The 15,293-nt window shown below is 41.7% G+C and overlaps 1 protein-coding gene across 3 annotated transcripts in view; it reads right to left on the reverse strand.

The window, feature by feature from the left end:
* BCAS4 (breast carcinoma amplified sequence 4) overlaps positions 1–15,293 on the reverse strand; it is a 963,459-nt gene that overhangs the window by 548,655 nt on the left and 399,511 nt on the right. For 2 of the 3 annotated variants that reach the window (XM_069651165.1, XM_069651166.1), the window contains exon 3: positions 6,417–6,518. The exons of the other annotated variant lie outside the window; for it this stretch is intronic. In XM_069651165.1, the coding sequence (XP_069507266.1) occupies positions 6,417–6,518 (102 nt within the window). The remainder of the gene's footprint in view (positions 1–6,416; positions 6,519–15,293) is intronic. 3 annotated transcript variants of the gene reach the window in all.

A 15,293-nucleotide genomic window follows, 5' to 3' on the forward strand; every position in this document is an offset into this window, starting at 1 on the left:
GGCCCCCCAAAGAACGCCTCCACAGAGCTACCCCTTCTCACTCCAGAAGGAGTCAAATTCGGCTAAAGATGATCTGACTGCCGTAACAAAGACAAGCAATCCATATGACACTGTCCTTTTTGTCTTTGGCGTAGACAATCGTATTAAAGACTCTCAGTCTCACAACCAAAGGCTAAATCAGGGCTGGAAACCCTTTGGCATTACATCCACAACTGGTCTAACTCACCTAGATGCACACAAGGAGAATCAGTCCAAAAAGGATAATTACCGACCTGATGCCACCGATTCTACCTTGCCTCAGCTGACTTCTTGTCTAACGGACTACCAACGGTCACCACTTAAAGCACTGGGGAAAAACGGTGAACTAACGCACCAAAAGGGGGGTATCACATACAACCAGACAACAATCGAATTAGGGGCCACTCCCCTAGGTTTCACAAAGGGGTCTTCCCGCAGCAGGCTCCATTCCCCGGTAAACGATTCAGAAGACAACCTTCACCTACGGATGAAGATCTCCTGATGGTTTCGGCCACTACCCAGGTGGAGGAACCCCCAAAAAAGGACCCTCAAATTGACTCGGAAATGATTACAGCATTTGCGCTTGTAATGGCTCCTTTTATGAAACTAATAGAGTCACAAAACGAGTAGCTCCGGGACAACACAACTACAATCTCTATGTTATACTCCAAGATAATTTTCGTAGAAGGGTTTGTTTCTGCGCTCCAGTCCAACTTGGACAGAAATGCTGACCAGATAGCTCAAATTTTAAAGAGTATCATTGAGCCGATCATAAAGGAAAAAGAAAAAAGAAGTTCTGAGAGGCTGAGCTCACTAACAGTGGGAGTGGGGGGCGCCCTTCCAGGCTCGGTGAGCCCTGTAAAGACATCTATTCCTAGGAATACTCCCCCTGGTAAGGGCTTAGAGGAAGTTCTTACTCCTCTAAACCTAACGGATAAATCAACAAGTAACAACCAACGTCCCTGGGTAGTTGCCCCCATAGAGATGTTGGGGGGCAGCTCTTCTAAAGATGAAAGTTCTACAGCCATTACGGTGACCAGTATTCTGCCTCCTGCTCCAGTTAAGCCACTAGGAGGGTGTGTTTTGAATAAAAATGTTAAAATATATGAACTGTTTAGAAAACCAAAGACAGGCTTAACCCCACAGGATGGTGAAAGACTAGTAGTAAACAAAAATGGAGACAGGAACTATGGAAAAGCCAACACCATGCTGAAAAAACAGACAGGTCGTGCCAATATGAACCAGCGGAAAGGTCCAACTCGCGCCAGAGTTACTACAAGATTTACTTTACCCAGAAATCTAGTCTTACCAGACAAACCGCTAATCTTTGAGAGATGTTCAAAGAAATCAGGTGAAGTGTCAACAAAATCAACAAAGGGGCTATCAGAAGGGATTGACGACTACTCAGACAACGAGAGGGCCAGCGAAAGTGTGGAAAACTCCCTTATGGACTTATCCGTCTATACAGAAACAGACGACTCCTGGGTGGAGGAAGTGGGGTCCGCTTCATCAGCACTTGAAAGCTGTGCGGAGGATGAGGACCTGCCAGAAAATATCAAGCCCAAAGGTGTCGACCAAAAGCCTAAAGGGGTCAACCAAAAGTCTAAAGACTGTGGGGACCATTCTGCTGCAATTACCAACTCCCCATTGGTAAACTCGAATGTACTGGGCGCTGACTTAACAAAGAAGAAAATCATGTGGAAGTCTAGAGTTCACACTCCGAGGGAAATCCTGGCACACTCTTCGGTACAGGACAGGGTGCCCATTCATACTACTAGAACCTTGGACTTTAGAACTCAGGAAAGCAAGAGAAACTCATTGGCATTAAAGACCATAGAAAATGAAAAAAATAACAGAACTCAAAATGTTCTGCAAAATGGCCCTAGAAGATCAGTGTCTTGGGTAGATAAATGCGACATTGAGACAAGAACTGGGACTAAAATCCAAAACGAAGACAAAGGGTCCGAGACAAAGGCAGCCAAGGGACTTTTCAGACTACTACTGGAGAGAACACTGGGATACAAAGACAACCTTATCTTGAATCGGGCAAATGTCATGAGACTCCTCCACTCCGTCGATTCCCTTGCCCAACTAAAATCAAAGGACATCGATCTGATCGAATTCCGCAATGAACAGCGCCATGACAGTGTTGTCCTCCACTTGGGGAAATGGAAAACTAGATGTCTACTCACAAAACCCGGCTCCAAACTTAATCTTCGTGGTTTCTCACTTAAGGAGATGGAGGAGGTCAAGTGTACCCAGTCTGAAGGCATCAAGGACAGGAAACACTTTGTAGGAAGATCTCAAAAGTTCTCACCAGGACACGACCAGGGTCTTGAAGTGCCTGTTGCCATAAGGGCCCAGGACGACATACAGATCGACGTCAGAGGGGGCACACGCACTTTCTTGAAAAAACCTGAAGAGAATTCTGCAGGCAGCCCTGAGGATTGGAGTTGGCTGGCGGGATTCTTAGCAGTAAAATCATAATGCCAGCCGGAACCCCCTAGTGCCCAACAAATTATTTCACCAAAAGGGAAAAAAGGTATGAGCTGGAACACAAGGGGGTTCTCCCATTTGTTTGGAAATCAAGCCGTGGATCTATCAAAATACGATTTATTCTGCCTTCAGGAAACATGGTTGCATGACCTTCCACTCCTAGATGGGTTCGAACAATACATAAATCCAGCTATAAAGGGCCTTAAAGGGAGACCCAGTTCAGGTCTCCTATTGGGCATTAAGCGTTCATGTGGCCTAAGGGTGCTCTCATCTATAAATCAAAACCCATGGATTCAACTAACAACAGTTCAATCATCTACTAAGGCCCAGGCCGCTTTACTGGAATGGAAGTTGCTCATTTGCAATGTCTACTGGAGCCCCACTGAAAGGCAAGAGGATACCTTTAAGGAAGTGCTCCTAAAAGCTATCACCGATGCAAGGATCCTGTGCCCCAATTTGGATGTCCTCCTTTGTGGGGATCTCAACATGGAATGCTTTGACAAAAAGGGGAGCAAAATTGAGTTTTTGCCTTTGTTCTCCACGAAAAACATAAGAGGAGTGGACTTCGAAAAAGATCTCTCAAGTAGAAACATCCTCATGATAAATGGTAGTCTGTGGGGTGACAAACCGGCTGCAACAACTTGGAAACGTGCTAACCAAGTTAGTACGTAGGACTATATCTTTGCAACACAAGGACTGATGGGGAAACTACAATCCTTGACAGTGGTTCAAACGGCCCAGAGCGACCACAACATTTTGGAACTTGTAAGTGAGGACTGGGATAGATATCTCATTAAACCAGCCCAACACCTACCGGACCACCACTTCGAATTGGTCCCGGGTGGAAATAGACTCCGAATTAAGAGAAAAGACATGGGTTTAGTACTGTACTCCCTAACGAGGTAAAACCAGATGAGCATGACCAAAGTGCTAACCTCATTGAATATACCGACGTACTGAAGGTATTTCTTACGAAGGAGCCAGAAAAGGGTGGTTATTCAACCTACAGGCATGCTTATGATGTACAAATAGCAGCCAAAAAAGGTTGTTCTGAGGGCCAGGAGGCGATTTAAAAAATCTAATATGCCAGGTGATTTAGCACTGTACAAACAACCTAGAAATAGTTACAGGAACTGGCTCACTCAACACAAATACCAGCTACTGCAACAAGATAGTGAGAAGATGTTAAAATTAGTCACCAGCAAAAACATCTATGGCATTTGGAAATTAATCAATGACATCTGCATTCCTGCTGACTCAAAAATTGTCAATCCAATATCAACCATGGCCTGGGAGGATCACTTCCAGAAACTTTATTCCATGGGGAACATCTATCCTCGGATGAACCTTGGGATCTCAAATTTGAAAAACAGGACATTGTGGACCGTATCAATAACTCAAATTCTTCTAGGGCCGCTGGGCATGATGGCCTCACAAATGACATTCTTAAGAGAGATCCAAAGAAATCGGCCCAATTCATGACAAACCTGTTCAACACTGTGAAGAGATTCAAAAGGATACCTCACTCTTGGACCAGGTCAATAATTGTGCCCATTTTCAAGAGGGGCGATAGGTCGGTTCATGGGAACTACAGACCTATCGCCCTCTTGGACGTCATGGGAAGAATATTTGCTGCAATAGTCCTGAGACACCTGAATGACTGGAGTCGGCTGTCACACCATCAAGATCCTTAGCAGTCGGGGTTCCGCAAGGGCATCGGAACGTCCTTGAATGTCTTAATTATCAAGACACTAAAATGTATGGTCAAGGAAATAAAATACAAAACCATCTACATTGCGTCCATAGACCTTGAACATGCATTCGACTCGGTCGACCAAAGCCTCTTGTGGAACAAACTGAGAAAATGGGGCTGCCCAAACAATCTGAGAAAAACCTTGGAGGCACTTCACAGTGGAACAACCCTCAGAATTAGATTGGATAGAAAAGGAACCCTTTCTAATAATGTCATCTCTCATAATGGGTTGAAACAGGGGTGTCGTTTGGCACCTGCTGTATTCTGTTTATTCATATCTGACATGCATGAAGCTTTTGGAGCAATAAGAAGTTTCCCACCGAAGATTACAAGGACTTCGGTGGGCAGGTTGCTGTTCACTGATGATCTTATTTTGCTAGATCAGACTGTGATAGGTCTACAGCGACAGTTAAAATCACTGGAATTGTATGTTCAGGAGAATGGCCTCAGAATCAACCCAAAAAAATCGAAAATTCTGGCCCTAGGAACATCAAACAATGTCAAGAAACTTAGGTGATACTTAACGGGGGAAAAACTCCCAGAGGTCCCGTCAATGGTCTACCTCGGTATCACCTTAAATGACAGTACTCAAGATGGACCGGGCGTCGCTAGGTTAAGAAGTAAAGTCAAGAATTTGGCATCACAAGCACTTCTAATCAACCAACGCTATTGTTCCTTCTCACTTTGACCACTCATTGACTTTTATAAACTAAAAGTATCACCCGTCTTGACCTACGCTGCTGAGGCTAATTTCTTTCTTTCCCCGGAGGTTTGGCGCTTGCTGGAAGGTCTATTCTGGAAAAGGGTCCTGAGACTTCCATCATCTCTTCCCATTGAATGTGTGAGGAAAGAACTGGGGCAAACCTCTCTTTACATTGCCATGGTCTGGAAATCACTAACACTCTACAGCAAATGCCTGGATCCCCCGGAAAGAAGTGGTTTCTTGGCCATAAATGAAGCACTGTCTAGCAGACAGATCCCAGTCCTAAATACATGGCAGAAAACTTGCAAAGGTATTCTGGATAACATCACCCAAAATGTAAATAGGCTAATGCAAAACCCGACTAGGGTGAAGAACAAACTCCTTGACTGGGATTGGATTGTTACCCAGGATAAGCTCCGTGCATTCACGTCCCTATCCCTGGGTCTGGACGAACACTATAGTAGAGGCACAGTGCTTCCATATCTTGACAAATTCCCTTCACACTGAGAAAGGCAACACTTCCTGAGATTCCGTTTGAACCTCCTTCCCACAAGGGAAGTGATAGGAAGAAGGACCAAAAAAAAGGAAGACCGGATTTTGTCATGTCGCTGTTGTGGTCTGGAGGTTGAAACTCTACAGCACTTGGTAATGAGTTGTGTTCCACGGTCAGTCACGAGAGAAAAATGGCTGGGAAAACATTTTGAGAATCTTAAATTTAAACTCCCTCATGAGAGGTGGTCTATTCTAAAATGGGGAGGAAAAGTATCTTTGACTTTGGCACTGTTGAACTTTGTGAGAGAGATTTTCTTAATTTTGGACACTTAGTTCCCTCTGGACTTTAGGAACCTACTTTTCGTGAACTGAGGCACTGTGCCAACTTCTCTAAAAAAAAAAAAAAAGTTCTTGGTTGGTATTTTTTGCCTTTATCTTCCTCCCTATAGAGTTGATTTATTTTTGTTTCTTCTCTTTTTCTCTTTAAGTTTTTTGTACTGTGCATATAAAGTTTTTTCTGGAAACTAATTGATGCAAATAAAAAAAAAAAAAAAGAAATACTTTTATGGTGGGCGAAATAGACTGACCCGTATGTTTAGTCTATACTTCCCAATAAGATGTTGCGTTATCTTGCATTTTTTATTGAATTTTATTATGATCATCAAGAGCATTTTGTTCTATTCTTATTGGTTATTTATTTTAATCAGTGGAAATGTTTTGCATAATGAAGAAATGCAAATGTATGCCTAATGATTTTTAAATCACATTAGTGTATTTTCATGATAAATCCATCTCCTCCTTCGGCGTTTGCTATCTCTTATTCTTTGGCCCTTCACAAATCTTCTTCTTCCCCTCCTGACCCCTGAAATGGCCTCTCGCAGTTTTCAGTTCCTATTTATTTAATGGAAAATGTTATTTGTTATTAAATGGTAGTCAGAATTAGGTGCAACAAACCTCCAATTTGTCAACTTTGGTGTACACTTTGTTCATTTCTGCCACCTTGGCTATGATAGCGGGGATGTCCTCATCTAGAAGTTCAGAGCTTTCATTTCTGACCTATAAAGAGGAAATCAAAAGACAGAAAACATAACTTTAACAATACATGCCACAGTTAGGACTCTAAAATCAAAACTGTGCATGAACTCTGACTACGTGTTTACATGGGAAACAATTTACTTGTTGTATAATCACCTTACAAATGCACAATAAATAAATAAATACATTCTCATTCTGCTTAGTTGAGTGTGATGGAACATGACATTTGACACTGACATCACAGGAAATGAGGCAATGATTTCTCATAACCCTGGCTCCTCGTGACATCATAAGAAATAGCACTACTGAATACAAAAAATAAAGTAAGTATAACATTAATTTAATAAAGTCAGATAAAGTACTATTTAGTGTATGAACAATGGTGCTGGTATGACATTCAACAGGTGCAGCCACGTTAATCCATGCGCCCACCCGCCTAGTTTATAACAGGGCAGGGACACAGCAATTATATGCCAGGTAAATGTTAACCTGCAAAGTGAAGCCACGTATATCAAACTGCTTACTAGAGCACATTTACAGCCTCAAAGGTGTATCTTTATTCTCATGTGCCAAAATACAATGTACTGTCTATACATACATCCGTCACATTATACAAGGCTAGCCTCAGATACCAGGAAGGGTCTGGCCTGTGAAATGGTGATTTGCCAAGGATCAGACCCAAATGCCCAAGAACAGAGTCCCATGCAGATTATTACATTTCTATACCGAGTTACAGACATACATGTCTAGCTGCAGACTCATATGACCAGGCTATCCCCATCTACCCAGTGGAGCCTCAAACATAGATTAATGTGTTCAAGCACAGACTCATAACCAACCACTGCCTTGTGTACCCAGTTACCACATCGTCTGCAGATGTATGGACTTGTATGGACTCAGTTAAGTATATCAAATGCCTGGAACTGCCCTGCATACTCAGGAATTGGCCCATTACCTAGAAAAAGACTAATTTGCCCCGGTACCACCAACCATAGCATTCTATAAAATACAAAGCCCCATCTGCACAGTGTACCTCCAACTCCTAGCTACAGCCTCATATGTTCAGCAACAGCATCATATGAAAATGACAGCCTCACGTGGCTCACATGCTATTCCCAGGTACTGACATTACAGTATGTGTCCCATCTCATATGCCCCTTTGCTGCCTTTTATTAAGATATAGTTCCAACTGCCAGGTAGAGTCGCCACATGCTGGCTGCAGCCTCACATGCCCAGGTACGGCCAATATATATCACGTGTAGCCTAATATGCTCATGCATTTCCATCATATCCTCTTAAACCCATATTCTTGATCATATGCCAAGTACCATCTCATAAGCCCATGCTATGTACAGTTTAGTATGGCTGGCTACCAAAATCGTATGCCTGATAAATACCATGTAGAGTCATCATATGCTATAAAAACCCTAGAGACATCCTCATATAAAACAGGTATTCTAGATAAGCCAGTTTCAGATCCCAAAGTACTGCCATTATTGGACATATTTCTACGTCAGGTGTCTGCATTTGTTTATATATATATATATATATATATATATATATATATATATATATATATATATATATATATATATATATATATACACACATCTATATAAGTGAACATTTGTTTGTGGTGGGATTTGTGGCAAAGCTTTGTTCCTTATACAATTCCACACTGTGTCACCGATCTGCACCACATTTTGCATAATTACCTTTTAGGACCCTCCTGACATTACTAGCTACATGACATTTGAATACCACACCCCTTTCTCCGGATTACAGCAAAAGTCAACATATGTGGATTTGTGGCTTGGCAAAGCATTGTTCCTTATACATTTCAACACTGTTTCATCAATATGCACCAAATTTTGCATAGTTACATGTTAGGACTCTCCAGACTTTACTGGCTACATGACATTTCGCACCCCACCCCGTTTTCTGGATTTCAGTCCAAGTCATTGTTCCTTATACAATTTCAAACTGTTTCACCAATCGGAACACAATTCTACATAGTTACCTGTTAAGACATTACTAGATCACGACATTTGGGCACTCCACCCCTTTCACCGGATTTAAGCAACTTCACACATGAGACGGTTGCCTGAAATCGGCAAAACATCAATGTGGTCATAGAAAGACCAGCCCCGGCACGAGGACCAAAATCTGAGGTCCAGGCCCTAGGATCAGATTCAGGATATGCTTCTGGGCACAGTTACTGAGTACAACTCAATTGATACAGTTGTAGATGCAAGCCAAGCCGTAAATTATCCAACAGAATTCCTCAACTCGCTCGACCCCACATCACCTTCGACTGAAAGTTGGGTCACACATCATGCTGCTTCGCAATCTCGACCCACCTAGGCTGTGTAATGGCACAAGGCTGTGCGTTAAAACATTGCTGCCCAAAGTAATTGAAACAACAGTGTTCACCAGGAAGGGAAACAAAATATTTTGTTTATAAACAAGCCTTACAATGAACATGTACTTTAGTAATATTGAACTTTACGTTCATAGTTGTTGGCACCGTCTGCATCATGTCACCTACCATGCTGCTCAGAAATCTCCATGTTGTTCTCACATACAGTTCTAAGTTTCAGAATGAGTTTTTAAGAAGAACAATAAATTGTGTTGTGTAGTCTTTATGAGAAAACACCTCTAAAATGAGAAATAATCGAACAATTGTAGTGCATTTTTCTTTTCACCTTTCTTATGGAGTCTTTCCGGAAGGTGTAAAGCTACCTTAAGGTATTTCTAATAAATAGTACTTACAAGAAAATCAAATCCCAGGAAACGCCGGTTATATCAGCTAGTATTATATAATAAAAAGGGTAAAAGTGCCCCTAGTAGTGCTTCTACCAGAAACACTTTACAAAGGTAGCCAAGTAGAAAAGAGCTTAGCCACTGCAATTATGCACTATGCACACTCTCATTTGTACTGCCACTTTCTAGCAGGTATAGCTGCATATGCCAGGTATTCCAAGCATATTCTAGATACGGCCCCACATGCCCAAATGTGGCCTCATATCTCTTTTCAAATCCCATTATTCACAGTTAAATCCTCACCCCCATAACCCAGCCTGTCATAACCTATGGGACTGTGCCACCACTCGCACCTGAACTCACCTTACTCCCCAAATTCCCTATTTCGATGCCTAAAACTGTATGCATGGTTAGACCCTTCTGATCACAGGACTATTGTGCAAGACCTGAATAAATACCGTACTATATAAAAGCGTGGGGTGCACATTCCTGAAGTAGCGGAGTGGATTGCAGTGAAATAATTAGCCAAACGGGAAGCAGACTGCTGATCTTGTCCTCTCCGGCAGTTACTTTGATTCCAGATAATGAGTAGGGGTTCTGGATCTGACACAGAGGCGTGGTGATTACAAAAAGGACCCTACACCCCAAGTCTGAAACTTTCTTAAGAAAAGATTCATCCTGCTGCAGTATGTTACAGAAAGGGAAGACAATGACCCTAGTACAATATGTTGCCTAGAAAGAAGGAGGTGGAGGGTAGGATTGCGAGGCTAAATCGTTTAGTAGCCTGTCGCTATTTATCAAAGACTCTGTATCTGATGCTGTTAGCCTAATATGGGCATACAGGATAATGCCATAGTAAAAGAAGCATTATTCTAAGATGATAGAGGGCAAGTTAATGATGTGAGTAAACATGTTGACATGGAGCGGCCCTCAGAATTAGAGAACGTTACAGAAGAGGTACTATTTGCAGCACTGCTATATCTTTGGGCCTTTTAGCCTTTTGAGAATATCCACTTGCCCCAAAACTGAGCATTGCTGGTCGCAAATTTGGAAGGTGACTTTAATTCATCACGTGGCCCCAAAACATAGGGGACAAACAATATCCACTTAAGAGAGCAAGACTGAATGTAGCTCTAAACCTGTCACTGGGGATAGAGTGGTGGACGTTGCCAACATTAACGGCCGTAGAGGACACTCTCTCCTTATTGGATATCCCACCAAATTTTCCCATGGATCCAGATATGAGTTAAGGGCCAGGTCTCAGTACACCTGATGGGGCATACCACGTAGGGGAGCGCATGTTTACTCCTTTGACCTCACCCATTCTAACTCATATGAATGGTTTGCACTGCTTCAAGTGGCAAACGTTGCATAACACTACTTATGGAGAAAACATAACAGTTCTCTTAAGAACATGAGAGTGGATTGCCCAAAGCCAGCCAATACTGGGAAACAGCAAGTCATTCTGTTCGTAGATGCCAAACTGGCTATTTTCTTCTGTAGATATGATATATTTTATTTATATCGCGCCCATAGACAAGTGTTTCAGATATGGAAACGCTATTGCAAAAGGGGTAGACAAAGCCTAGGCCACTTGACAAAACTTGTGCAGCAGGACCTCTGTTAAAAATCCTTAATATTGCAGAAGAAGCCAAAGTCACAGATGAAAGCATGAATCCCCACATAGTTAGTGGTAGGGCTCAAAGGGCACTATACATTGTAGGTGGTATCAGTACCTCTATCATACGGAACATAAAAGGGACTCTTAATGAAGATCAATTCCAAGCTAGTGGAGTTGGCAGAATAGCAGGTTGTGGATTCATACGAGCTGCTGTTGGGGACAGAACAGTCAAGGATATAGGGATATTTGTATCCACTGTCATCGATCTGAGCAAGGTTGGACTGTCCCTGAAAATCTTATTTCAGAACCACCTCCATAAAGACGAGCTGCTACAGGGGCTGTGCTACTGGCTGGGAACAATACTTCAGTGACAAGCAAAGGCAAAAGAGCAGAGGGCCAAGATGAAACACAGACACCACTTTATGCAGAATGTCATAGTTATGATGGAACCAGTGGGATGTCAAACAATATTTTCAGAGAAATTGATGATATATTTCAAATGACCTGTGGTAGAATGTACCAGCTCCACGGTTCAAAGGAAGTACTTTAACTTCCACGTTAGGGTGATCAGTAGGTCCACAAACATTTGTTACAGAGAATAACATGCAGAAGGTAAATTGTTTTCTCCATTTGGTTTCATAATTGGATACCTACATTAAACAGGGTCTTATTATTTTTTTGTTTTTTTCCCCTTTTTCTCACTTTACTCATCCACTTCTGAAATTACAACTGAATGGTATGTTCTTAACTTTATTACGATGATGTATGACATTAATACGTTGTTTTGCACAGATTTGAACTGTTTTCTTCATTTGTGAACTTGTATGCATTATCTTTAGACTGGCCCTGACGAAGGAAATGTATTTCCGAAATGCATTGGCAATTTTGGAAGGGGAATGGATTTACGTGCTGGCACCTCTGTACCAATAGGTGCACAGTACTATGTTTCTGCTTGGACCGCTGGGATGAGGGGTTAGGGTCCCATGTTATGTTATGTTATATTGCATTTGTATAGTGCCAACTGTCATTGGTACGACCTCTAAGTGCTGTGCAGATTAACATCCTTAGGAGGACCGTAGTCCGATATGTGAGATGTGAGGAAAGGATTTATAAAATGCGTGTGTGCATTTTTTGCCTGCACAAAGGTAGGGAGTGGCTAGGTCCCTAATAGCAGCGCAAAGATTTCAGATGAGAGGATGATTGCCATGACGGATTGTCAGGGGAGTAGGGAGTCAGGACACAGATTATGAGAACAGCTGAACCGAATTATTTCATAGGACTTAACTGTATTCTATTGGTGGTAGTGATGTGTGTTTGGGTGGGTGAAGTTGAGCAGTTTTTATTGCAGATGTATCGAGGTTGGTGGGTCATGCTCCGGGTGGGTAACAGCCATGTTCTGTTGTGATTTATTTATTTATTTATTTTTATTTATTTATTTTCTTATTACGCGCCACATGCCCATGGGCCTCAGGGCGCGTGATGGAGAGCTTGACGTTCCAGCAAAGCAAGACTGACACCAAGTTAGATAAGGGTTTGCAGAGCTTATCATAAGGCCAGACTGAGATGCATTTCATGGGGGGGGGCATGTCCCCCCTTGTCAACTCCTCAGGTGCTCCCACATTCCTTTCAAGGGTGGGTAATAGTTCACTCAGGGACGCTCTAAGTTGTGAGGATGCTGAAGGGAAGAGCCAGGATTGGAGAGCTTCCCTGAAGGCGGGGTGAAACTCAAGGAGTGGGTCATTCCGGAGCGAGTGCAAGTGTGGAAAAGCCATACAGCAGCAAATTCAATTGTGAGACCCACCCCATGGAACCTAAGGGAAGAAGATGCAAGTACCGCAGTGACAACAACAACAAAAGTCAATTGGGAGACTTACACCCTGGACCCTAGGTGAGAACATTTTTATTAAGGCCATGCAGAACACCACCAAACATTCTAATGTGAGACACACACCCAGTAGGAAGATTTAGAGGAGCAATCTAGCCGTGGAGTCCAGCCCGGCAATGCAAGTGTAGCAAGCACAAACACTGGCATTTGGGGTTGGCATTCTTGGTGATAGTTTTGAAGGTTGACAGGTATAGGGTTTGTGCTGCGGGTGGTGGGGAGGCAGGATGTGAGCTAGGGCCTTTGTGCTCTGGTTCCTGGCAGTGTTGGGTCATTTGAGTTGGTACTTTCTGGGCTTTAACCTACATATTGTGACTCTACCAATCATATAATGGCATTATTGTTGTATTCGAGGCTAGACTTGGCATATTACAGCAGGCTATACCATACATACGGCGAAGGTCAACAATGCTTCAGACATACAGAAAGACAGACATCAGGCGTGTGTGCCATATTTATGGGGAGGCTGTTCTTTCGAGTAACAGAGTTTGCAAACAAATGTGGATACATCACCAGACACGTGGATAGAGATATACGCAGATGCATAGAGAGTGATGGATAACGATGTAGACAGAGAGATATGCATTGGGAAAGATGGATACAGACAAATGAATAGATCGATACAGTGATGCATACAGCAAGATGAATACATGTAGATGGATACAGATCAATGAATAGATTGATATATTTGAAAAGAGATACATACAGTTACATTTACAGAGAGTGATAAATAGAAAGCCATAGAGACATGCATATGTATAATGGTATATAGTTGAACAGAAATGGATTTGTAGATTAATATACATAAAGAGATACATAGAGTAACATGTATAGAGCAATATGGATAAACAAAGATCAACGCATATGGGGTAGATAGATAGATAGATAGATAGATAGATAGATAGATAGATAGATAGACAACTAAGTAGAAATGAGACATGCATTGAGCGTGCTGCATATAGACATATACAGACAAGCAACAAAATAAAGAGATATATAAATAGACTGAGAAGCAAAAAGATAGATGCATATACATATGCGTGTCGACATAGAGAAGAATGTAGATATAGCGATTGATAGAGGCTGAGGTATGGATACGGTAAATGGAGATGCAGAGCCACAGGTGGATAAAGGTTGATGGGGAGATTTATATGCATATGTAAAGATTACTAGAGATGTACACAGAGCCAATGCTGGAGCTTGATGGAACTGTTCATATAGAGACATGAAAACACAGGTCAATAAGGACAGACAGAGAGATGCATACAGTGAGATATAAGATTCATAGATAGAGATGGAGAAGAAGAGGTGGGTGGATATATAGAGATGGATACATATAGATTGAGATAATTATATATAACAAAAAGAAGCATTTGTTGTCATAGAGGTAGTCAAGAAGAGTGGAGGAAGGGTCGGTTTATAGTGCTTCAATTATTCAAAGCCTTTGCAATGCTGCTGAGAAGATGCAGGAATAGACTGGTCTCAATGTCAGCAATGTTTCCTTGGTTACTAAATGACCCAGACACATGGGCATATACATTGCCTAATAAGGATGGCAAAGATGATATGCCCCGACGTATGGTTATTGCATTCATTGTCAAACCTTGTTGGTACTATTGGCAGCACTGTATCACATTTAGTATTCGTCTCCTTCAATCCTCATCAGTTTCTAACTACATCTACGTATCATTGATATCACAGCCCATGCATCTTTTGGTTGGTTCTGTTATTCATTATTTATGATAGTTGTGTTAATGCTTTTTTTAGTTCTTCATTCCACAAAGAATTTCATATAAGGTTCAATATTACCCCAATCCATGTTACTTTATGATTCTTATAGGAAACTATTTACTATATTCATGTTGTAGACACACACACACCTACCTTCATTTAAAATACCAATACGTATCATAGGTCACTCTTGATTTGTCTTCATGAAACAGGTGCTTTGTCTACTGTGCTCACAGTTAGCTCTGCTTCCACAAACTGCAATCTGCAGCAATGTTTAAAATCAAGTACATGTTTGTTGCATGATAAAAACCAAGTAGCCTCAGCCTCTTTGCTCTGCATTGTCCAAGGACAGACCATGACCCACAATTACTAGCAACCACTCAAGTAATACTTCTTGTATGGTCATTCCTTGTCCTGTCTGCAATAAACATAGTAAAGTGAGCATGCTGTATAGTTTCTTATTCAATGTAGCTATGGAGGTTAGGGATGCTGGATTTTCCGTCTTATGCCACGGCATCATATTACAAAGTATTGTATTAGCCCCCCTACGGTTGTCCATTGTGTATGTGGTATAAGATTTATGTATATATATATTTCAATGTGGGAAACATATCTTCTTCGGTTATTTAGACATGCATTATGAAAACTAAAGAAACCACTTTCACCACTTTCACCTGTGTGACTCCCACGATTCTAATGTGGCCTTTTCTCGTTGTCTACTTGGGAAAATGAAGAATTACAATTTAAAAAAAAATAACACCCAAATTAATGCTGCACTTTAATGTTTTAGCCTAAACAG

This window comes from Ambystoma mexicanum, chromosome 3p (genome assembly GCF_040938575.1).
Source record: "Ambystoma mexicanum isolate Mex_15411 chromosome 3p, UKY_AmexF1_1, whole genome shotgun sequence".
NCBI lineage: Eukaryota > Metazoa > Chordata > Amphibia > Caudata > Ambystomatidae > Ambystoma > Ambystoma mexicanum.